General features: G+C 31.4%; 3 protein-coding genes across 5 annotated transcripts; 2 read left to right on the top strand and 1 right to left on the bottom strand.

Moving 5' to 3' along the window:
• Window positions 1-212: 212 nt before the first annotated feature.
• Window positions 213-7,655, top strand: LOC108321610 (pseudouridine-5'-phosphate glycosidase). 3 transcript variants are annotated; one of them, XM_052873262.1, is made up of 13 exons: window positions 213-395; window positions 537-654; window positions 741-851; window positions 1,263-1,345; window positions 2,552-2,611; window positions 2,705-2,765; window positions 3,351-3,457; window positions 3,575-3,652; window positions 4,280-4,325; window positions 4,398-4,518; window positions 4,655-4,740; window positions 4,952-5,033; window positions 5,315-6,389. In XM_052873262.1, exons 1-13 carry the CDS (start codon window positions 324-326, stop codon window positions 5,373-5,375), a joined length of 1,086 nt encoding a protein of 361 aa, XP_052729222.1. In that variant the 5' UTR covers window positions 213-323; the 3' UTR covers window positions 5,376-6,389. The 3 variants fall into 3 exon arrangements, with proteins under 3 accessions (XP_052729222.1, XP_052729223.1, XP_052729224.1); XM_052873263.1 differs by lacking the exon at window positions 5,315-6,389 and adding an exon at window positions 7,238-7,655 and having other exon boundaries at window positions 222-395; XM_052873264.1 differs by having other exon boundaries at window positions 300-395; window positions 537-578; window positions 5,315-6,392.
• A 3,537-nt stretch (window positions 7,656-11,192) lies between these two features.
• Window positions 11,193-12,931, top strand: LOC108321670 (bidirectional sugar transporter SWEET9). Its single transcript, XM_017553493.2, has 6 exons — window positions 11,193-11,319; window positions 11,607-11,643; window positions 11,750-11,960; window positions 12,117-12,278; window positions 12,369-12,488; window positions 12,580-12,931. Exons 1-6 carry the CDS (start codon window positions 11,271-11,273, stop codon window positions 12,790-12,792), a joined length of 792 nt encoding a protein of 263 aa, XP_017408982.1. The 5' UTR covers window positions 11,193-11,270; the 3' UTR covers window positions 12,793-12,931.
• A 3,178-nt stretch (window positions 12,932-16,109) lies between these two features.
• Window positions 16,110-22,033, bottom strand: LOC108321643 (plastidic glucose transporter 4). The gene is made up of 13 exons (XM_017553459.2): window positions 21,631-22,033; window positions 20,730-20,844; window positions 20,299-20,366; window positions 19,880-20,012; window positions 19,698-19,797; window positions 19,501-19,613; window positions 19,040-19,133; window positions 18,472-18,625; window positions 17,660-17,806; window positions 17,499-17,572; window positions 17,301-17,389; window positions 17,072-17,186; window positions 16,110-16,479 (listed from the first exon to the last, which is right to left on the bottom strand). Exons 1-13 carry the CDS (start codon window positions 21,776-21,778, stop codon window positions 16,297-16,299), a joined length of 1,533 nt encoding a protein of 510 aa, XP_017408948.1. The 5' UTR covers window positions 21,779-22,033; the 3' UTR covers window positions 16,110-16,296.
• Window positions 22,034-25,132: the final 3,099 nt, after the last annotated feature.

Here is a 25,132-nt window from a genome sequence, read left to right as displayed (position 1 = left end):
TCTTAATTTCTTCAATTTGTTAGTTTAAGACCATTACTGCCTCTTTGTTTTTTGGTGGATACACGTGTTATTCTTGGATTAACAATTTCTGTAGGTTTATCATTATTTAGGTTTCTGGAATTTTTATTTTTGGATTAACAATATGAATAGTGATAAAATAATTATTCATTCTTTGGTAGATTAAGTATGATTAATGTTATATTAGATATATAGTCTAAGATAATTGATTAATCAAATATTTGAATTAGGGAGACAATTATGAACTGATGCCATAAATTGCCCTGAATTGTTCTGAGAGAAAAACTTCCCAGCAAGAAGGTGACATGGCATTCTCACCGGCCTCTCGACTAGCCAATCTTCGGCGGCACTTGGATTTGACCGAAGCAGTCAACAAGGTAGTGATAATGTATTTCTCTCATAATCATTCATTCTATTTACTGCCATACAAAGTATTTGTTCCCTTTCTCAACCCTTGTAGTAATTTTTGTATCATTTTGGATTATGCTCAAGGAAAGTGTAAAATGGTTTTGATATAGGTTGCGCAAATCAATGGAATTGGAGGATCAATGAAAGTGAAGGTAGCCTCAGAGGTTTCTCAAGCATTATCATTGGGGCGAGCAGTTGTTGCTCTGGAATCTACCATCATTTCACATGGTTTTTAATATTTTACAGTAGTCGCTATATCCTACACACGCATATAAACCCACAACTTAGTGTTTGGACTATACTCTTGTTTGTAGGGATGCCATATCCTCAAAATTTGCAAACTGCAATAGAGGTGGAAAGTATTGTAAGAGAGAATGGTGCAGTTCCTGCCACCATTGCAATTTTAGACGGCACGCCCTGTGTAGGTATTTATTCTCATCCTTCTCAAGACTGTAGATTGAATTAGGATTTCATATTTTACATTCACTTACAAGCACAAGTGATCTGTTATGAGAAGTATGATGGAGTGCTCGCGCTTAACCAACTTTGGATTTCCTTTTCAAGTTGTTTTGTGAATCGAGTTTGGTTTGAAATGGTTTTTGGAATGAAGAGAAGAGTCAAAATAACAAAGAATATTGATTCACAAAACAACCTGAATGTGGGTTAGGTCTAGTGCAAGCACTATATCATTCATATACCATGTCACTTGCTTTATGTCTGCCAACCATGTTGAAAACACCACCTGAAGAGTTTGTCATCCCATTTCTTGTTGTTGCAATGATTTTTATTGCATCTTTTTGACAAATATGTTTTGCTTGCTTGTTTTATCTGGATAGGTCTAAGTCTAGAAGAACTTGAAAGACTAGCTAGTCTGGGAACCAGTGCTCGGAAGACAGCTCGAAGGGACATTGCAAATGTTGTGAGTGTCTTGACATTGTGCACCATATTAATAATTTAAGTATATCTCTATGTGAATGTCATTAGAAACCTTACAAAAAGAAAAGTAGGAAACCCATTACATTGAAAATGTTGTATAGTCCAAAAATTTTAAGCAACTCTATGTATAACAAGAATTGCATGAAGACATCCAGGAGGAAATCTGATTCAGGAGGGCGTTCTCAGTGTTGGGAGTGTGTGGGCCAACTCTTTTGTAGTGATTCCGAAATGCTTCCATCCTCTGCAATTCACACAACAAAATTCTCTCGCCCTTCCCACGTCTGTGATTGCCCACCTTCTTTATCCCACTTCCAATTCACTGCCGGGTTGGCTAATACATCTGTCTCAGATTGTGGCAGCAATGGTCTGCATCTGAAGCGTGAAATGAAGAAGCAGTTTGTGGACCTTCTCAGTGGGGAGGTGGAGTTCTGTTACAGAAGCATATACAGGCACATGAACATATATGTACATATATGCTACTGAAACATGTGAGCCTGCAAGATAACAATTGAGGTCATACCATACTCATCCAGGAGAGAAAGACAACTTGGTTGGGAGCAATGAGCTTGTGAAATGGGTTGGAAAGTAGAATAACTGTATTAAGTTTTGTTACTTAAATTCTTTACAACTATAATCAGGGCAGGGTTTTATAAAAGTATAAAAGCAAAATGCTTGAGTTGTGAACCAATATAGGTTAAAATTGACATCTTTACTGTGTAACGGTGTCCCTTATATGCTTGATGGGTGGTATCAAACAATTTTTGTGGCAGATGATACCTATACGTACGCATGTATCATTAGTATGTTTCCACGACTTGGTCCCCTTGGTGTTTGATACTTGGCAAACATGTTTTAGGACTCGATCTAATTATATCTATACACTATAGTTAGCTTTCAGTAAGATTTTTCCGAGTAAACCATGGTAAACTTTCTACATTCGTGTGAACTTCATGAACTCAGGTCAAGAAGCGAGTCAATAAGTTTGAAGTTAATGTTATATTTGTCCTTCATTGACTTACTATTACAATATTTTATTAGGACTAACTATTTGATGAAGTTCGCTCCCTTTTGAAATATTTTCACCTTCAGAACTTATATGCTTTTATGAAGTTATGTATGATTTGACAATTTATGTACGTTTAGTCTTATTTAACATTGGTGCATCATCCTAGTTTATTTATGTTTTCAGGTAGCTCGAGGTGAAAATGGTGCAACTACTGTTTCTGCAACAATGTTTTTTGCTTCTATGGTATTTTTCTCACATACCACTTCGATTTCAGTCTCAGTCATTGTATCATGCCGTTTTGGTTTAACTGCCTGTACTTTTGAAATTTTTTTGCAGGTTAATATTCCCATCTTTGTGACTGGGGGGATTGGGGGTGTGCACCGTCATTGGGAACATAGTATGTTAACCTCCTATATCTCACTAATAAAAAAAAATTGATTTTTTCATGATGGATGCTGACAAACCTTGCCTGTAAGAGATACATTTTGGTTTAAAATTGAGACCAAAATAAATCAACCTGTTCGTGTTGTACAAGTTGTTATGTCCTTTAGGGTCTTTGAAAGTCCTGCCACTTGCAACTTAAACAATGAATAGGGAGAGAGCTATGACATTTGATCAAGTTTTCCGTTTGAAGGAAAATTCTTGTCATGTTTCATTATGACCAAAAACACTTGTCTTTGTAAGATATTTTCTGCTAATTAAAGTTCGAAGTTTCTCCTTGGCTAAATATACCGAAGGACTCTATATTTGATTGGTATTTTTTTAGGCTTAAAGTGGAAATGTTTGTGTAATACAATCTGCAAAACTTCAGTTCTCTTTTGATGGAACTGTTTAGTCACATCCTGAAAAATAAAATTTCTTGTTGCAGTCTACAAACACAAGAGATGGTTTTTTTCTTTTTCAATTTTTATATTATTGTAGTTTCTGCAAAGACAGTCGGAGATATTTATTGAGCATTATTATTTTTTATATTTTTGGCCAGGTATGGACATATCTTCTGATCTCGTTGAGCTAGGCAGAACACCAGTAGCAGTTGTATGTGCTGGTGTAAAATCAATATTAGATATTCCCAGGACGCTTGAATATCTGGTACCCATTTACTTTTGTGTTAATATTACTGAAGCAGTAATCAGTTGTAGCTTTTATTATTATTATTATTATTATTATTATTATTATTATGATTATTATTATTTTTATCTTGAATAGGAAACACAAGGAGTTTGTGTTGCTGCATACAAGACCAATGAGTTTCCTGCATTTTTTACGGAAACAAGTGGCTGCAAGGTATATTAAATCAGATTCTCGTATGGCTTTCAATATTAAACATGTCCATGAATAGCATAATTAAGTGCTTAATGTAGTGTTTGACCACATTTTCTTCATGGAAAGATTTACAGGAATTGTGTGTTATGAGCACACACATTATTCTGTATTTGTAAGGAATAAAATGAAACAAAAGATATTTAAAACTTATTCTCTAAAATTAAACCTATACAATATTTCTCTATATTTACACAATCATGCATCCATTTGGGATCGTGCCTTTAACAACAATTTAAGTAGATTACGAATCTCATCCTCCTTGCTCCATCCCTCTCAACCTTTTTTATCAAATCTCCAACTTCTTTTTGAAGGTGTTTGGCTCTGCCTGATACCCCTTAAAGGTGTTTGGTTATGCATATGATGTCTTTTATGTTATTTTAATAATTGGTTGTGAATATGTCCCAATATATTTCAAGTCATGATTTTTGAAATAAGCCTTCTGATTTGTGATTTAATTGGTGTTTCACAACCATGTTTTCACCATTATTATCATACCGTTTTATTTGTTAATTGGAATGTAAGTATAGTATAATGTACTAAGGAATGAATATACGGACAATATTATATTTGGTCATTGCAAAATTTCAGGTTTCATGTCGGGTAGACAGCCCGGAAGACTGTGCTTGCATAATAGGCAAGGAAAACCTTCTTCTTTTTTTTTTGTTGCCCGTTTGTATTTTCTCCATGATTTATATTCTTCTGGCAGATGCAAGCTTCAAACTCAAGCTAGGAAATGGAATTTTGATAGCAGTTCCTATTCCTCAAGAACACTCAGCTTCTGGACACATAATTGAATCTGCCATTCATAAAGCCATTAAAGAAGCCAGGTAAATGTCTTCGTTCTCTCTTCTACATTCATTATGGCTTAATATGGAAGATATACATCAAATGGTTTCCTAATTTTTTATTTCATACATTTAATATTGATTTTTCTAAAATTTAATTTAATATATTTACTTGTAGGGAAAACAATATAACAGGGAGTGCTGAGACTCCTTTCTTGCTCGCTAAAGTAAATGACCTGACTGGAGGTGCCTCACTTGCTGCAAGTATCCATTTTTAAAGTTTTCCATCTATACATTAGTATAAAATCAATAACTAAAAGTGTACTTTAATGTGAAATTTAGTCTATAATATGATTTCAAACGTGTATAAGTTAAATAGAGTTAATAATGACCAGTCAAACTTTTTGAAGGACCAAAAATATAATTAATCTTCAATATTTGTCAAGTGTTAAAGTGGAGCTTAACAACAATTTAGACATTGCTCTTGTGAAGAATAATGCTCTTGTTGGAGCTAAAGTTGCAGTAGCCCTTGCCGAGAAAAGAAAAAATTGTGAAAGGTGAGCTTATACTTCCATGAGATCTGTTGGCCAATTCATGTATATATGCCCGGAACTGTTAATAATCTGTCAATGCAAATTTTACTCAATGTAATCGTCAAAAATTTCTTCCATGTCAAATGTTAGCTTCTCTGTCTTCTCCATGCTATTAGATTTTCTTTAACTAGAAAATATTATATTGAAGAAATTTATTAAATTACATTCCACTTAAGATATGTAGTCATGAGATATGAAGCGCACACACACTTTGCGGAACTGCCTTTACTGCTTGTTGGAAGCAGATCAGATGGGAGTGGAGTGGACATGTTGATGATGCTGTGTCCAACAGGCCCAACAAGTTGAACACGACTCGCCATCTGAGAACAACTTAACATGCGTGGTCCACTCTCTAGACACGCGGAAACACACAACCCATCTCGTCTGCTCCTTCATGAGCTGGTGTTCTATTTTCCTTCTTTATGAGTGTTCGTCTATCAACACATTGGAAGTAGCCATTGTCAGCCTTTGAACCACCAGACCATCATAGTTGGTACACACTACATTCTAACTTAGAGCAAAGGTAGTTAGGATACTGAGTGGTTAGTTAGGTGGTGTTGGTATGAACAACCATTCAAGAGTTTATTACTATTTGGATTATAATTAAAGAGGCACTCAACCTTCTAACAGAATTAAAAAAGTCTAAGTGTGAGCAACAAAATAAAACTCTGGGAATTTATGAGAAAGCGGAGAGTAATATCTGAGAATATCTAATGAAGCTTTTCATTTTCTTATCTGGTGAAATAAGCGACGAGACATTACATCTAGTGTTTGTTGTACAGTAGGTGAAAACTGTTACCACAGCTAACTAACTCCAGAAAAGCTATTCCAACTAACAACCTTGAACAACAACTAAGGCTTTCAGAAATAACTCACTTCTGTAATAGAATGTTATGGCCCAAGCTACTGACCCTTTAAGCCCAATTGAGCTGACAGACCAACTGGAAGCAGCAGGGCCAACACGACAAACTGCATGCAAACGTAATAGTGTTAAGCCCAACTGTTTCAAGGGCTATGAACAATTTTAGTTTTGCAGAGAGTAATAAGAACAAAACTACCTGCAAGCGTGAGAAGGATTTCATTGCAATTTTGTTTTGCTTAGTCGTGAAATTTGTCACACATGATTGTGCTATATGTAATAGTAGGATTAGGATAGAATAAAAAATGCAGAAATAGAATGTTCAGTTTGTTTCAATTTTGTTGCAAGGAGGCGGCTCCCCTCTAAAGAAGCAGTTTTTCTCTTCTGTTATTACTCTTTTGCTTGCAGTACCTTATACGTGTCTTAGTGTGAACATGGATGATTTTAGATTGAATTGACACAATAAGACTCTATTGGTTTGCTCTTGTAGCTGTAGACCCACTTTAATGGGAGAATTAATTAGGGATGTTAAAGTGAGTCAACTCATCATAAGTTGGTTTGTCACATGTTAAGAAAAAAATGAGTTACTTCAACTGAGCTCACTCTATGGTGAATAAGAAATTTTCAACCTAGTTGACCGACTAGAGGTTGGTGGGTTCACTAAATTTATAAACTATAACAGATATGTACATTATATAAGCAATTTTACATTGGAGATGATAATTTTCAACATTTGGTAACTATTACAGATCAATTCAAATGTCAAACACTGTAAATAGAAGTCTTAAAATAAATTGAACATCTTAAGTATTCAAAGGATTGAGAATTTATTTGGAGAACTTACATAATCTGTATTTCATTTTAAAATATTATGAGTTAATCCATCATAAACCTAGCTGGACCCGTGTAACCTTTAAGTAAATAAGTCAGGTTTCTTTTGGTCCATAAAATGCCAAACTTTGATTTTTGTTTAACTCCAACTAGGTTGAATGGATTGCCCGATTGGCTCACGGTGATAACCCATTTTGACACCCTTAGAATTAATACACACACACAACAACTAAGATTTATAGATTGTACCTACATGCATTTACATTGACATGGATTTATTTCATGTATAATTTTTTATATGAAAGTAAGATATTCTTTTATATGGTTTAGGTTTATGTGGCTTGAGTGTACAAAATTAGTAATAAAGTTGTTGAGTTCTCTGAAAAGGAATGCTAAAACGAGAATTTATTTATGTTAATTGTTACTTAAGCGTTTAACTTTGATTGTTAATAAAAGTTGTATATTTGTTGTGTTGCAGTATGGATTAGGAAATTGAAGAAAGGAGGTAGGAAAAGGGTGTTTGGTAAGAGAATGGAACGTGTCTTTGTGAAGACCGAAGAAAGTGTGCAATGAATGATGAAGAATGGGTGAAGATTGAGCTAAAACCAAGCAAGACAGTTGGAAATGCCGTAAAGCTGCGAGCACCCCAACAACGCAAATGTTAAAACTACCAACGCAAATTTGAACTGCTTTTTTCGTGTTGGATAATTGGTACTCTAAATACGTGCCTTTATTGGGTGAATGGATTCTGACATTTTGTTTCATGTGCTTGAAACGGTAGAAGAAGGTGGTGCTGACATGTTTGGTAGCAGCACGAGTCATGTCCACCCTTATAATGCTAATGCTTTGTCACGTCAAGGTTTATCAATTATCATCTGCATGTGGTCGATGTTTCATGCTTTTCTTTTTGTCCCTCATCCATCTTCCTAAAACGATAATGTTTATCAGTTTTCTTCCACGTTTACCACCACAAATCCCAAACCAAATCAACAAAAGCATTAAAACCACTCTTCAAATTGTTTCTGCCTTAGGATTTTCCATTCCCTTCTTGCCACGTGCATCAGATTCTCATCTTTCAAATACAAAAATATTTGGGTCTTTTGTTAACCAAGATCTGGTGTTTATCCTTGCTTTCAAAATACAATCTTTCGTGTCTCAAAAAGCTTCACTTTATGCAATGGAAACAAAAGAGGACTAGTTTATATATAATACAAATCTCATATACATATTTCTCAAATTGCCAATTTGCTTCAGCATTGATTGATTCACATTTTGAAACTGTTTTTATGGTTCATCATTTTTCTCTAACCTTTTATTTCTAATAAAAATAGGGGAAGAGAGAAATGCACAGAAAAAAAAAAATGTTTTTCTCTCTTTGATAAGAGTGTGAAAGATAAAAAGAAAAAGAAAAAAAAAGAAATCACACTAAATCCATCATAATTTTTTTATAGGAGGATGATATTTGACATCATTAAGTAAAAATCAACTTGACAATTCAAAATAATAATATTTTTTAATCATACTTATTTTATTTTTTAATTAAAATTTTTAATATATATTATTCTATTATTAAAGTGAGTTATAACATGGATCTATTTTTTTTTTAGGATGTGAAATTATTATTTTTGTTTCTTATATTAACATATAAAAACACATCTTTCGAAAGTTACACGTTCAGTACAATGGTAAATGTATTGTCTTGTCACATTTTTTTTTCTCGCAGTTTTCTTTGCTTGTCAAGGAGAACGAATTTATATGTGTATTTTCTTTTTATTCTCAAACCAAAAAGAAATCCAATTTATTTTACTTGTTTTACTATTTAATTTGTTTATTATTTTCTCTCTTACTTGACAATATATATACATTATAAAAAAGGAAAGAGCAAAATATCTTGACACGCCATGATGAATGGAAGTGAAACCTAAACTAAAGTGAGCAAATAATTTTTTGGTAGTACTAGAAATAGCCAAACACTTGTGAACGCCCTAAGAAGCAGGCCAATCTATTTATTAGCCAAAATTATTTTTGTACTTTCTGTTTAGACCTTAAAGTGAACCAACCTAATTCATTATGAATTGAGTTAACATGGATTAGTGTCGTTATTTTACTTTAAGTTGATACATTATGTAGGTTGATTTACTTAATCACATCATGTTTTGATTTTTTAGTAATTAATCTGGATATTTTTCATAATTGAAATTTATGTTGTTTTACTTTGGAACTGGGTGGTGTGAAACTTTAGCGTCTGGTCATGTCCCCTGGTTGGTATACCACCTTGGACTTTAATCTACAACATGCTTCATTAGTCAACTACGAACAAACATAACATTAGTTATTATTATTACTATTGTTTCGGGCATTGAGAATCTCCACGAACACTTTCATGGTTCTCGACACTTTTAGGTACAATTCTTCTTTATTTAAGTTTTAAACCGTCCCAATGTACTTGTCAAAAGTTCTTTAACACGTCAAAGGCACTCTAACACTTAAATTAGTGATTAATCCAGTCGGAATCACAATAAAATTTTAAATTCGCAATAAATACAATCATCTATCACTTTACTTTTGACCTCTATTTATAATATTTATAAGTGTTAAAATGGATTTATGATTAGCGAAATCGTAATTACGATCCATCTCCTTAATAAGCATAACTTACCAGTAAACTTGATTAGAAATTATTATCTTTAAGGTTTCATGATGACACCATCCGATTTCATCGTTGTTGTGACTAACCGATCATTGGTTCATATAACCACAATACAATTACAATGTTTCTGGTCTCCTAACCCTTATCACCATCATAATTTAAGTCTATGTACAAAACTTAATAATCAATAACACATTTATTAACGTGAGATTAACTTATATATGTTAAACACAATTGGTAGACATTATGAAAGATAAACTCACCACAAGAAAACTACGTAACTTTATTTTTGGTAAAAAATTATATATCATAAAAAAATATTAAACGTGTTTTTCATCTTCAACCTATTATGAAAATTTTGTTTCGTTCTAAAATTAAATTATAAAGTAATTAGGCTTTACATTTAATAAAAATAATGTAAAATGTTTTCTTAAGTAATGACACGTGGAAATTAATATCGTGAAACTTTATTTATCTTATGGAAAACACTCTAATTATAGTTCGATGAAAAGGATATTTTAAATGACTTTATAATTTAATTTAAAAGTAAAACATAATTTTTTTTATAATAATTTGGTGACAAACAAGATATTTAATCTTAAAAATATATAATTTTTAGCTATAATAAAAAAAAGTATATTTATTCATAGATATAAAAGTGAATTAATCCAACTCATAAGTATTGGTTTATTACAGATTGAGCTCAAAATGAATTAATTCAACCTGACTATTTTTTTATGAGTAAAAATTTTTGAAACCCAACTCAATTCATTCCAGATTAAAAAGTTGAGATGCTTAATAATATATTATGAAAAAATAATTAAAGATTATTATTGGATTATGAGTTAACCCACTTTTTTAATCTGATTCGAATATGTATAATTCATCGATTAAGTAAGTCAAATTCAATTTCATCCCATTTGAAAAGATTTAAATTTTAGCCAACTGAAAACTCATTTTTACATCTCTAGATTTTAGATTATAACTACTAAAAGGAAAAAACAGGGGAATAAACTTTCATAATAACAGTCGAAATAAGCAAGGGTCTAAACGTTCATTGTATCCCTAGGATTTGTTCCAGTTGGTGGATTCTCTTTACCTTTTGTGTATTTCAAATGTTATCGGAATAATGATTTGAAAAATAGTTCAGGTGGTTTTGTCTGTTTTTCGAGCTGAGTAGCAAATATTTTAAACAGAAAGAAGAACAAGGTATATGCATTATTGGGGCTAAATAGGCACAAAAGTAGAAGCACTATTGTGGCTATTCTGTCAGTGTGTGGACCACTGCATCAAAAGCACAAATTAATTTGCCCCTCCCATTCAGAGGTAAAAGATATTACACATATTGTTCAGTTATTGCATGAAATTGTGCCGCAAAGTGGACAGATACAACACGTAACTTCATCATGTCATAATCTTTAACTATTACCAATCATCTAACAGTTATGAATGTTCTGTGTATAAGCGATAAAGAGTAATGTTTTCACATTGCACACAGATTAGTTACTACCTAAGCCTTCATTTCTGGTTAATTAACCTCCAAAACTTTAAGAATGTGGCTCATAATTTATCACTGCTTCTCAAATTACAACTTTGACAAGAGAAAAAACTATGCACGTCTGAGATGCAGCCTGTTAGAACTTGCCAAACTGACATTTCGTTGCATTTTTTAATCATAAATTGTTAGTGCTCTCAAAAGGGAACTATGTGGAAGTGTACACGTGTCGAACATTCTCACAGGTTAACCTGTATATATATGGAAGCTGGCAAACCTTGTTCAAGCACACATTGTCATACACATACAGCACAAAAGGCAAAGCTAATTTTCCCAACACTTTAGCTAACTCCTCAACATCTAAAAATGGTTGCATTTTCTGCTCAAGAGATGGCTTTCATCTTTGGCCTTCTAGGTATTATTTTGACTCACTACAACATATGACTACAACATTTTCAACCTCGGTATCAGCATCAAAGTGTTTATATTTAGTTACTCGGGCCTAGCAAAAAGATTTATATATATATATATATATATACCTAGTCATCTTTGTTTTGTAACTTTCATTATTTCATGTTATATACACAATCTCATTAAGCTTTTCAATTTTCATCACACCATCATGATGCAGAATGCATCATCTAATAACCTTTACCTGCTGATTTTGTTCACTGATGTTCTCTGTTTTCTTCCTGTCTATAGGTAACATTGTCTCCTTTCTGGTGTTCTTGGCACCCTTGTAAGTCCCGTTTGAAACAAAAATACAATCATGATTTGCCATTACCCCACTTACACTTTTGAATACTGATTCTATTTTTGTTTTATAATTTTTGTGTCTCTCACAGGCCAACCTTCTATACAATTTTCAAGAACAAATCATCTGCGGGGTTTCAATCAATTCCATACGTTGTTGCACTTCTTAGTGCACTTTTGCTTCTGTACTATGGCTTCATAAAGAGCAATGCTATTCTGATTGTCACCATCAACAGTATTGGATGTTTCATAGAAGTTTCCTACCTTACAATGTACATTGTATATGCTCCCAAGAAGCAGAAGGTAAAACCAAGATGATGATCTTTCGTTATCTACAGTTTTTCATTTTGTTCTATCTAGATAACCATATTTAAAATACTTGCATACACTTCTTCATTTTCAAAGGTGTAACTTGGTAATAAGCTTGTTACATGATCAATGTTTTGATGGATATTGCAGATTTCCACTTTGGTAATGATACTCATTGCTGACATTGGAGGTTTTGGCTTAACCATGTTAGTCACCATCTTCGCTATGAAGGGAATTAACCGTGTTCGTGCAGTGGGATGGGTTTGTGCCATTTTCAACATTGCAGTGTTCGCTGCTCCCTTAAGCATAATGGTATGTTCTATATTCAGTTATTCACATGACATAGATGTTGCAAAGTTATGCATCTGAAAATATGTAAAATTTTTACTACATTGATTGCAGAGGAAGGTCATCAAAACCAAAAGTGTTGAGTACATGCCATTTTCACTGTCCTTGTTTCTTACCCTCTGCGCCACCATGTGGTTTTTCTACGGGCTCTTCGACAAGGATCAGTTCATTATGGTGAGGAATAACATTTCTATATCTATAACACGTCCTCGTAATTTTCTCTTGAAAGAAAAACTGATGAATGTGTTGTTTTGGGGTTTTTCAGCTGCCAAATGTGCTAGGATTTCTGTTTGGCATCACCCAAATGATCTTATACATGATTTACAAGAATTCTGAGAAGAAGAACACGAAAGCCAATCGTGCACAGCAGCAAGAAAGTGAGGGCACAGTGAACACAAAACAGCACACCTGTGATGACAATAAACTTGATTTCCCTTCGGTGGTGGAAATGAAAGAGAATCAGCTCGATCAAGTTTGAAGTTATGTTGATAAATATCTGAGTTCTAGCGTTGATGCAGGACTATATATAGGCTTAGGTTGAATTCTGAATAACTAATGTATCGTATCTAATTACACTATTGTAATAACAGCTTTTGCCACATGGCATGCATTGACTATGTAATAGGCTAATCATTATAGTTCTGGTTGAAGTATATGTTCTCGTTCTTATTCAAATCCCAAAAGTTCTACTTCTACATGTTTAAAGCAACACTAATCACTCAATTAATCTGAACTAAGTAACATTTATCTCAACCTCATATATAAAATCAGTTAAGCTCTTTCTATTAACCAAAATCAAAACGACTCTCAGGAAGGAAGTTGACTAGAAAGATACAATACAAAATGAGATCTGAGTCCAATTACATAAGATATTGACACTAATCTTTATTCAAAAATTTTAGATAATAAGTATTTCACTTTTATATAGCGTTCCACTTTCTCATCTTTATCTAATATAAAACTTGGACTCACACTTAGATTCTTAATAACAGATGTATAAATTTGATAAAATGTAAGAAAATAACTGTCTAAATTATAATAAAAATTTGAAGTATAGTATATATACATTGTCTTAATTAGTAAATTCCATATCTTTCTTTTTGAAAGTTAATATATTTGAGATCTATTATTCACTGGAAATCAACGAGGGCACAACAGTCCTAAAGTAGATTCTAGATGGAGTTGGTCCATGAAAGTGAGTTTTTGGTGACAAATTTCCAGTTCCCATCTTTGACCTGGTGTTGACTATTCCTAGATTCTTTTAGTAACATTATTCAGTCAGATTATACCAGGATTATAATTAAGTATCCATCAATTTCAAGCAAAATGCGCTTGGATGAAACTTTCATGCAAAAAGTAAGCACATGTTGGTGGGGTAGCCATCATAATTAAAATTAATGTGATTCAGAACTCATCTGTAATATCTTTCGACCCAAATGTTCTAGGCTCAGAAACCAATCCACCCAAGTGAGTCCACGATTGTAGCTTAATTAAGAGTACATTATATGTACAAAAATGGTATATAATGTTCCTCTGCAGGAAGTGCCAAATTATATGTATTTGGTATCACAAACAATGTGAACGGCAAGCTTGCCATTATGAACCACGTTTTGAGGTTGTTTCTTGTACAAAAAATACACTTTTTAACATGGTATCAGAACTATGAGTTGAAATCTATTATAGCGAAATTTATTACTTAATAGGTTTATTGTTTCATCCGCTGTCTCGAATCACCTATTAATATATAATTCTACACTTGAGATGTATATGTCTTGGTACGAGTTAGAATTCTCACATCTAAATATAAAATTAAATTACAATGTATATATAGGATAAATCTTATTTTATAAGTTAGTTTATAAGATTGAGTTAAACTTACCAATGAGACCTGAGTCTAATCATATAAGGGATTGACATCACTCTCTGCCTAAAACTTTAAGACAATAGATTAATGGGTTTTTCATGTACTCTACTTTCTCATTTTTATCCAATGTGAGACTTAGACTCACACTTGGATTATCAATCTTTAGTTCATCATAGTAGTCTTAGAAGCTCGTGATTGAATCATGATATAGTGTGATATATGGTTCTGAAGCCAAACAAAGAGATGCAGGATCTGAAAGCAGAACAAAACATTGATTGGATAAGTTCATAGGTGCATTTTCTGAGACGTTTTCTGGAATTAATCCATGAATGTTGCTCCAGCCCACCCCTCTGGTTGTCATTGACAGAATATTCATTCGTTCATTCATAATGATTGAACTTGGTCCACAAAAAATTTGTATGGATATGGAGGAAGTGCAGTGTAAGCAGAGTGTCCAAAAGCACAACCAGTGAAACCTCATTATGCGTAAAAGTAACAGGAGAGCATGCACTAAAATCTGTTTTAATCTTATCTTGAAGGTTTTAACTAATATATCTACTTCATGCAATTAAATGTAAAAGTTATTGTAAGCATGATTTTTAAAGTATTTACTTTATAAAGTCTATTAACTCAGACTACCATGATTGTGACTCACTGTAGGGACTTTATTCATGTTGGATGAAGAGTGTGATGCACCTTATGTTCATCAGGTATTCGTGTGGAGGACGTATCTGACACAGATACGTTTAAAATACGTATGTGTAAAGTTGTCAGTAATTAAAATTTAAAAAAAGTGCTTAAAAAGATGTTCAGAAGTTTAACACTATTGCTTATTGGGTGTACGACTAATAATAATCTTGTTTTATCAATCTACATTGTACTTTGCCTTAAACGTTAATCCAATAGAAGACTTTATTATCCATGCTCAATAACACAACACGTCCCTCATTGTTTTATGGAAACCATATCATATTAGTCATTGATTCTTTTTGAGAAAGATTCATTCAGAAGAAATTATATGCATGTTATTTTAATTTAATTTACGTAAAAGATTAACACCATTTTTAATTTAAAACTTAAATATATTAAATTTTTAAATAATTTTTTAATATAATGTTTCTTTTTTCGTATCCAATAAACTGCTTCATCTTCCTAAAATAGCATGGTATAAATCTAACATTCCACAAATATAACAATCACATTTTTTTTTCTTATATATATAATTTTTCGTTTTAGTTACATTTGATTAGAAATATCAAAATAGGTTAAATAACCTTTGAATAAAATTCAACTTATCACATATTCAAGGTTGATTAAAAAAAATCAATTTTTTAAAATGTAGATTCACTCAATTTATTAATTAAATAGGTTTGAGTTGGTTGAGAATAAATTAACCCATAATTCACTAGCAATATTTTATTTTTTTTCTTTACTATTTTTTCATTTTTTTTAATTATTTACTACTTTAACAATTTGATTATTTGATTTCTTTTAAGTTTAAAATATTTTTTAATAATATTTAAATAATTTTAATGTTTAATTTATTTATTTGAAAAATTAAATAGATTTATTATTTAATTTTTAAAGTTTTTATAATAATATTTAAAGAAATTGGTGAATATTTTGATTGTTCTTATTAAAAAAAAATGAGTCAGATTAAAAAAATAGAGCCAGGTTAAACTACATTGAGTGTATTACTGTGATAACAGTATATTTAACTATCATCATTTTTATTTTAATATTATTCCAAACATTAAACTACATTAAATATATATAATTTTTATGATTTATTTCATGAAATCGTTTCAAGTATATATAGACGCAGTATTCAGTGTGTAGGTGTGCAAGCTAACCTGGCTAAGAACATTTCATGAAAAGCCTCTCAAACTGTAATAATAATTCTTAACCATAAAAATTATACATACAAAGACTTGACTGAAAAAACTTTCATTATTCAAAGATCTAGAAAAATTATGAGGAGTGGAGAAATTTAAGAAGTAACAAAGTAAAACAAGTTGGATAAATAAGATAAAAATAACAAATGTCAAGTGTCCTAAGGAACAAAAAAATGTAAGAGAAGAATTAGAATTAAGATCAAATGCATTTGTGAAGTGGTATTTAGGTTGAAGGGCTAAGTGCAAGTTCGATTTCTTCCAAGGATCGACCCTTTGTTTCAACAACGTTACGAGCTATGTACAAGACAGTAACAAGACACACTGTTGCAAAGCCCAAGTACACGGTGCTAATTCCAAACTTGTCTACTACACTCAAGAAATACAGCCCAATCACAAAGTTGGAGATCTGGTAATAATAAACAAAAATCAAGAGTTAGTGTTCAAAATATGAGTAAAACCAATGCATGTTATAAATCAATCAATGAGACCTGAGTTCAATCACATAAAAGATTGACACTATTTTCTATCCAAAACCTTAAGACAATAAATTAATAGATTTTCAATCTTAGGTGACGTTCTACTTTCTCATTTCTACTCAATATAGGATTTAGACTCACTTGGAATTCTAACAAACAGCTCCAAGAAACTTCATTACAGTAGATTTTGGACATGATAATTTGGTATAAATAGTATTGATATGCTTATGCTATGATTATCACAAGAATTCTCCTAGTTACCTCTCTTGGAAGTTCCACTTCTACTAAAAATAAAACCAATTAACAATACATAAATGAGTACAAACCTTATCTTACATGTTAATTTTGAATAGTTGAATTAGGTTTAAAATTCATTTCTTGACATGGTATTAGACCTATGGGTTATCACTTATTAATTTTTAGTTTTACACACGAGTTGTATATAACTCTCTTATTTAAGAAGTAGCAATTTAAAGTTTCAAAAGGTAATGATATATTGGATTCCACTGTGAAGTCGCTTACCCAATGCGTGCCTAATGACAAAGAAATTGCTTTTGCTCTGATTCTAGATGCAAATATTTCTGGTAGAAGAAGAGCAGGCACAGGACCAGCACCGAGAGAGAAGGATAAAACATAGCTGTTTTAACATTCATAGGTCAGAAAGTGACAAATCAAAAGAGAAATGGGAAACAAATAACACAGGCTGGTAGCCTTGTGGAATTACTTTCACTGACAGAATTAAATGACTTACAAGACAGTCCCAAGAACTGCAAGGGTTCCAGAATATGGTGCAAGGACCTTCCAAGTAAATGAAACAAAAAGAAGCAACATAGAAGCACCCTAGGAAGGAGAGAAAAACAGAAAGAAATATAATTTACAGGGGCAGAGTTTTGAAATATCCTGAAGTATCAAAATATCAGATACAGATTAAAGTATCAGTAATTATTACCATCCCACTAAAACTTATAATAAGGAGACTTTTCCTTCCTTGCTTGTCCATCAAGGACGAAGCAACCATTGTTCCTGCAATGAAGTCAAATATCAGCCAGAAACAATATTACCTCTGTCCAAATGTCATGATATCAAAATTTTGGAATGAAAGATACTGACCAAAAACATTTGATGCACCAACCAGTGCACTTGCTGCAACATCAGAAGAAATTCCAGCACTGCGGAAAACTGCAGTCGAATAATAGACCACAGCATTTATTCCAGATAACTGCTGTAGCAAGAAAAGTGTTGCCCCTACACTCACAACTGCAACATGGAATGTTTTATAAGTGCTACCCAACTCATTAAGCATTAATCAAATCCAGAGCAAACTAAAAAGTTGACATTAGATCAGCAAATCCGTAACATAAACTGCAATAACATAATTAACATATATCTCATCATAACATATCAAGGGAAAAGGAAAGAAAAAATGTGCTAACAAATTCAGAAGGTAAAACGGTTAGATATATCGAGAAGGAGGTTCACTCAGGAAATACAACACCAATGACATATGAGTTCAACCACGTAAGAGATTGACATCACTCTCTACCCAAACCTTAATAGATCTTCAATCTTATATGGTACTCTACTTTCTCATTTTTATTCAATGTGAGACTTAGACTCACTTGGAATCCTAACAAAAACAAAGTCTCAGACCAAGTTTGAAACAAGAAAATTAACTTCACCAGTTCCATGCATATTCACGTTGGTCATGTTATGATATTTATGTTTGATCTTACTGCACATAAACGCTCTCAAATTAACATAATTATGACCAAACTTTCAAAAGCTGCAGGTTAGCATCAATAGAAATTAAATTAACAGATGAAATAGCAGTTCTTTACTGTAGAAATTCTGCCTTAATACCCTAGAAACCTTAGCCCTTCTTAATCAAACCTGGAATTAAACTAGAGTAAAGTTTGGAATACCTTTCCAATATCGACTACTAAACAGATCAAACCATCCAGCTTCTTGTTCAGAAGAACCTTCACTCGCTGCTGTCAGGTCCTGCATAACCAAAGCCACTCTTTCTTTTCCATACAGTGTTTTAACAGCCTTTTCAGCTTCCAATATTTTTCCTTGCTACAAGGTAACAGATGTAATTTTATCAAAAATATATACAAGAAAATTACAGCAATTTCACTAAACTATTAATGACAAACTTCGCAAAAAACTAGACATCATCTTTGATATTAAGATTATACATGACCACCATAACTGTAAAAATTAACCCATTTAAAAGCTTTAAGGATCCCGATAGTGTCTTTAGACATTTAAAACATAACATAAGTTCCTTCCTTTGAACATGTTGATGGTTAGTTTGAAAAGTTTACACCATAGGAGACTATAATCCAAGGTATATTTAACAGGGTGTTATTGATGTGTCTAAAAGTAGTAATCTTATATAAGAAAAGAAACTTAGAGCAGCAATTCAAGCTGCTTGTCTTGTAAATGTGTTGTTCTGCTATAAGAGAATGTATAAAATTGCCAGATAACCTGAAAAAGCCAGCGAGGACTTTCTGGAGAAATAGCCATTCCAAGCGCTAAGAGAAAAGATGGAACTACAGTAATTCCAAACATTGTCCGCCACCTGATAATTAAACGAGGGAGAAGAGGGTGTATGTTAATGAACACACATTTCACTAACAAACAAACAAATGATTCCAGATCTTCCAAGTAAAAACCATGATACTCGATAATGGCCATGCTTCAAAACTCTCTAGGAATACTACTAGTGAAAGGAATTACTTTGCAAAATTATCTTCTAGGACAAAGCTCCACTTTCTTTCTCATGGAATGCTAATAATATGTGGATTTCACTTCTAAAATTCACACTGAATATAGTCATTTACGTCACTAATATACATGCTCTGTGGAAAATAAGCTCAAGAAATAACAGCTGACAACTGATAAGATCTGATAAGATGGTAGAATGAAACAACTCAAACAGTCAATACCATCTAGGATTTCCCTCCAGAGGCAAACCAGCCAGCAGTGCTGCAAGAATCCCAATACATATAAAAAGTTGATTAACAGATCCAAGTGCACCTCGAATATCGGTTGGAGAAATCTGTCCATTTGCAGGAATCACCACGTGATCCATAGAAAATATGTACATATGATCACAGGTTAAAATTGTTTATAAGGGTATCACCTCAGATATGTAAAGTGGTACAATTGCAGATGCTACACCGATTCCTATACCGGCTAACAAGCGACCAATGATCATTGTTTGAACAGTCTGAGCAGCAGCACTGTAAATGTAGCATAATTTAACTCATCAATCTAAAAAATACATAAAAGATCAAACCTTATACCCAAGAGCAATTGACTGACCAAAGAAACCCTCCAATTGCCAGAGGGATTGCATCCAACTGAAAAGTCCTAGTCCGGCCAAATTTGTCAGCCAATGTTCCACCAGTAAATGAACCAACAGTAGCACCAGCAAGCAGTGCACTCACAATCCATCCTGCTCATGGATTAGTTCCAATCAAAATTATGAGAGAATAATTAATGTTCATATTCAAGTCAAATTAGAATTTAGAGATAAGCTGAAGTTTTCTCATGATAAATATAAAAGCAAAATTAACAAGTACAAAAAACCATGTTTGAATATATGCTGAAAATATGCCTAACAAATTAAAAAGCTAAAGAGCAAGAGTATATGCTTTAGAATCTGTAATTTCTTTTTCTGATAATATGAATCAAACAGTGTAAACAAATTTGCAACTACAATTAAGGAAAAAAAGGTGTACCTTGTAGAACAGTGTTTTGGATGATTCCAAGATCCTTGGCAAGGTACTCAAGAGAACCATTTACTACCCTATACCAAAAAGGGTACTGTCAATTAGTACTATAACAAGGAAAGTTCATCACAGAACTCCAGTGTGTTTCCTACTGTTGATAACTTAAGACAAGAAAATGTGGCTAAAGTCATTCGCTAAGGAACTGTTAGGATAAACCTATCTATAAACCCTTTTCAAAGAAGAAAATAAGAAGGAAAAAGTTAGCCAAACTTCTCGATAAACAAAGTTTTAGCATAAGTTAAAAATCATCCGTTAAAAAAATAATAATAAAGAATTCTTATCCGTGTTAAAATTCATCTTTAAGATTGCTATACACAGAATATGATATCCTGCATTATACGTTAATTGATCTCTATATCAAATGAAAATGAAATTCGTACCCAAGATGATACCCAAATAACATTGCTCCAAGGCAAGCAACACCAACATAGGGAAGAACAGTTCCAGAAGGTTTGCCCGAAATATTATTGGCGAGAAGATCCTCAACATCTTCATCTGCAACGTGGTTTTGCTTAGTAATAGTCGAGAAACTCAACCACATTCATATCATTCACATTATGGATGTGGAATTAAGATCTATCAACAATTGACAAAATAAAATGCAGTTTGTAAAGGATGATGCAATAAAAGAACAAAATTAGATACAATTCGTTAGATGTTCCTTGTGTTGTTCTCTAATTAGAATTGAAATTTCACATAACAAGGTTTGTATCAAAGGTCAAAGTAGACTATACCAATTGTAGGAAGGAATGACACACACATAAATCTCCAAGTTGATATTGTCCGCTTTGAGTCGGATTTATTTTTGGTATCATTCTGAAAAGCCTCTTACTGATGGGATTATGGTTTTTCATCTCCCCTATAACGGTTTTCCTATTCTCTGAGTACATGGTCACAGTATCTCTTCCTCTCTACCTCCTATGATTCATCTACTTATCTATCACCGACTACTTGCCCGACTTCACCTTACCATGGACGTATTCGCCAGAGCCGAACTTCAATTCTAAAAAGACGCATGCTACCAATGGCAAACTCTAATTCTGAAAATAGAACAACAAACAAGAACACCACCTATGCATCTAAGTATTGTCCTACAATAAACTCTAACTGAGGAAATTCCATAACATTTGAATGAAATTTCGTGTTAGTGTATTAGCAAACAATTGTTAACAAGTCAACAAATCGACCACAATAAGAAACATGTTTTTGCTATGCATTAAAAAGAGATGCTGAGAATGAATAAGAACATGAAAAGGCATGAACAACAGAAGAGAAACAAACCGGAAGACTGAACCCTGAGTGATCTAGGCTTAGCAGAGGAGCCAAAAATGCCTCCAGAAGTGTTTCCTCTAGCAGAAAACTCGGTTGCCATGTTGAAGGAAGCAGGCCTCAAACCACACCACCAGCTGCTTCCACTACTCATGCTCATGCACACTCTTCTTACTCTCTCTTCGGAATTCACAAAAACTCACAGACACCCTTTGCTTCTGAACCCACGAAGTGGTTCCGTTGCACATTATCTGATTAGAACTCCGAAACCATGGAAAGTAAAAGCAAGTACAATAGTACGAACCAAACCAGGAAGCGAATCTAGGACACTCCAAATCCAATTGCCTCTGTGTCAGGAAATTACCTAACAATTGACGAAATTAAGATATTCGACTCGTTGCTTGTTGGGATTAATATTTGTCAGAATTATTTCAGATTATATAATTAAAAAAATATAAAAAAAGTTGCATGAAAATTAAACTCAAATAAAATGTTTGATACTTAGAAAAATAAAGTCAATGAAGAAAATAAACTCGGTCAAAAACCGTGGCATATACAAATATAAACAGCGCCACTTGTAAGAAAAGTAAGCGAATTTTTGGTATAGTATATTTTTAGAATTATATATTACAACTATATTATTTTTATGTTTTCTTAGTTCTATCGCTTAAAAAATTATTCATAAAATATGTAGATATAGGTATAGGATCAAAATGACTCAAAAATTTAATTTTTCATTTTAATTAAAAATAATTATATATAATTTTTAAATAATTATTATAAAAATTAACAATATTATTGTGTATGTTAATTTAGAATTGAACACGGTATATTACATTGCTTATATATTAATTCAAAATATTTTTTATCAAAAATATTTAATGATTTCTTTCTTATATATTTAAAAGTACATTCTTCTACATAAAATTATGAATGCTGCCATTTATGAAAACCACAAATTTCAATGCCTCTTCACTCTCGTTTAATGACTATTTAATTTCGTAACCTTTAATAAATGTTAACGTATAAAAGATTAATGGCTTTAAAGATGTGCTTGAGAATGTGTCGTTAAATTGACTTTCAGTATTATTTTTTCCGTTTGATTTTAGATGTAGTTTGAGATTTCTTTTTGAGAAATTAAAAACATGTAATAATATTTTTTACTTTAATAAAATATTTATATTTATTTTTTCTTACCTCTTTTATCTCTAATTAAAAACTAGGTGAAAGATAAAAACTATAAATAATATATATATATATATATATATATATATATATATATTTAATGTTATCTTAAAATTTAGAAAATAACAGCTAAATAGAAAATTTTAAAAATTACGGTTAAAAAATTAAAAAAAATTTAGAAAAATATCAATTATCTCATCTTATTGTTTCGAAGGATTACAGAGAAACTGAAGATGGCATGTGATTTTTTTTTTTCTCTTCCATCATTTCGATAGCAGTTTAGAACACTAATAATGTAGAATACGCTAATTGGGCTCTTTTAGGCCCAATTAGCGTATTTACATGCTTTAGGCCCATTCACATTGAAGTCTAATTGGGCTCTTTTAGCCTCAAGGGCCTAGTTCATGTACAGTAAAAAAAACGTAGGAAAACTTACAAACACTAAATTACAATTATTTAGCACATTGATGATAAGTACTGGTGAAAGTCATCTAAAAATATATATTAGAAAGAAAAAATATATATATACGTAATATAATTCAATAAAAATGTTTCTCTATGATATTATCATTTCACTCTTATTTATTTTGTAGTAAACCCTAATATTTTGGAATTTAAGTAAATGGAGCTACTTTTACATCATCCAAAATCAATTTTTAATTTTTAATTGTTATATTTCTTTCATTTACCCTCACACTTATACCCTCGTATAATTCAAAATTATTTTTCATTTTAGATCATGTTTCTTATTTGTACTTTTCAGATACTTTTGTGTTTAATAGTTATAATAAGTTAATGATCTTATTATTTATTTCATCCAATTTTAATATTTTATAAGAGTCATGGATTGTATTTCAAATTTAAAAAAATATAGACATCTTTTTTATTTATTTAAACTTAATTAATTATATATTTTGCAACTCAACTATTATTTTACCCATTTATTAAATTTCCAGTAGGATGATGACGTGTAAAAAATATATAGAAAAACAACATTATTTTGTTACTATATACAAAACAATGTCATTTGACTTTTTTAATTTTAAAAAAATTAAAACATGCCATTACTTAGAAATTTAACGAATTGAAGACAATTATATATATTAGAAATTTCAATGTATGAAAAAGTTAAAGAAATAGTAAACAGTTAAAATGAGCAATTAAATGATCTACTTTTAACATGACATAAAAATAATACTTATAATAGCAAAAAAAAAGTATGTATAAACTTTCAAAACCCATTTTGAATCAAAATATTTTAACAATATTTAATAGGTGTTTCTATTTTTCATCGCAGTCCTATGATTTACTCATGCTTCCATATATTTTAAAAAAAATATTAATGACAATGATTACATAAAAAAATAAGTGGTTTTACGATAATTATTTTTAATATTTGGATAATTTATTTTTTAATTTTACAATATAATTAAAAGTAAAATAAAAATATTAAATATGCATTTCTTTTATATTTATTCAAATATATTTAAGAAGGAAAATACAATATGTGTTCATCAAAAGATATTATGACTTTATATATATATTGTTATAAACAACACATTAAAACACACGGTATTTTTAATTTCATAAGTAAGATTTTTATTTTCATCACACACAAATAAACTTTGTAGTTTGCTTTTATTAAATATCATGCTAATATATTTGACACCTGATTTCCAATTAAATTGAAAATAAAATTTACCTTGTTGCACTTTAATTAACTTAAAAACAATAAAATGTTATTGTAACTTTTACATGAATGGGAATTTTTAACTGAATTTGAAAGAGAAAAGTATGACATTTATTGGCAGTGGTTAAGAAAAACTGTTAGAAATATTAGCAGTGTTGAACAAAAATGCTAACTTAAATATTTTAATTAAAAATCAGTAATTATAATTTATTTGGTTTCAATTTAATTAAATATTCAACTTATAAATTTTTCTAATTGAAATCTAACCCACTATAACAAGTTTGACATGTTCTAGAACTCATGAGTTGGTGCCTACCAACCTTCCATTTTATAATATAACTTCAAACATAAATATTCTACTTTTAAAATTTCTATAATTTTTCTATTTAAATAGAATGTGTTTTTCCGTTTCTATTAAATTAAAATAGGATATTTGATCACGTTACTTGTTTTTTTTTTGCATTCGAATCTCCAAAACCATTCATTTATGATTGAGTAAAATAAAAGCTACTATTTTATATTTATATATAATCTAGGATTTTAACTTGCACACTTATATAAGTAAGTGCTTTAAATCCGAATTTAGGGTGTCACAAACCATATTTTTATTTTTATAGTAAGATGTTTCAAAATCCTCGC

Source organism: Vigna angularis, chromosome 2, assembly GCF_016808095.1.
Source record: "Vigna angularis cultivar LongXiaoDou No.4 chromosome 2, ASM1680809v1, whole genome shotgun sequence".
NCBI lineage: Eukaryota > Viridiplantae > Streptophyta > Magnoliopsida > Fabales > Fabaceae > Vigna > Vigna angularis.
The sequence above is the reverse complement of the archived record's forward strand: the minus strand, read 5'-3'. Positions and strand labels throughout refer to the sequence as shown.

Coding starts and splice junctions, on each gene's coding strand:
- LOC108321610 (XM_052873262.1), top strand. CDS start 324: ATGGCATTCTCACCGGCCTCTCGACTAGCCAATCTTCGGCGGCACTTG. Junction 852..1,262: donor AGACGGCACGCCCTGTGTAG/GTATTTATTCTC, acceptor TTATCTGGATAG/GTCTAAGTCTAGAAGAACTT. Junction 4,741..4,951: donor AGGTGCCTCACTTGCTGCAA/GTATCCATTTTT, acceptor ACAACAATTTAG/ACATTGCTCTTGTGAAGAAT.
- LOC108321670 (XM_017553493.2), top strand. CDS start 11,271: ATGGTTGCATTTTCTGCTCAAGAGATGGCTTTCATCTTTGGCCTTCTA. Junction 11,961..12,116: donor ATGCTCCCAAGAAGCAGAAG/GTAAAACCAAGA, acceptor TGGATATTGCAG/ATTTCCACTTTGGTAATGAT. Junction 12,279..12,368: donor CTGCTCCCTTAAGCATAATG/GTATGTTCTATA, acceptor CATTGATTGCAG/AGGAAGGTCATCAAAACCAA.
- LOC108321643 (XM_017553459.2), bottom strand. CDS start 21,778: ATGAGCATGAGTAGTGGAAGCAGCTGGTGGTGTGGTTTGAGGCCTGCT. Junction 17,187..17,300: donor GCAGTTCTTGGGACTGTCTT/GTAAGTCATTTA, acceptor ATGTTAAAACAG/CTATGTTTTATCCTTCTCTC. Junction 16,480..17,071: donor TGTCATTAGGCACGCATTGG/GTAAGCGACTTC, acceptor TATTATTACCAG/ATCTCCAACTTTGTGATTGG.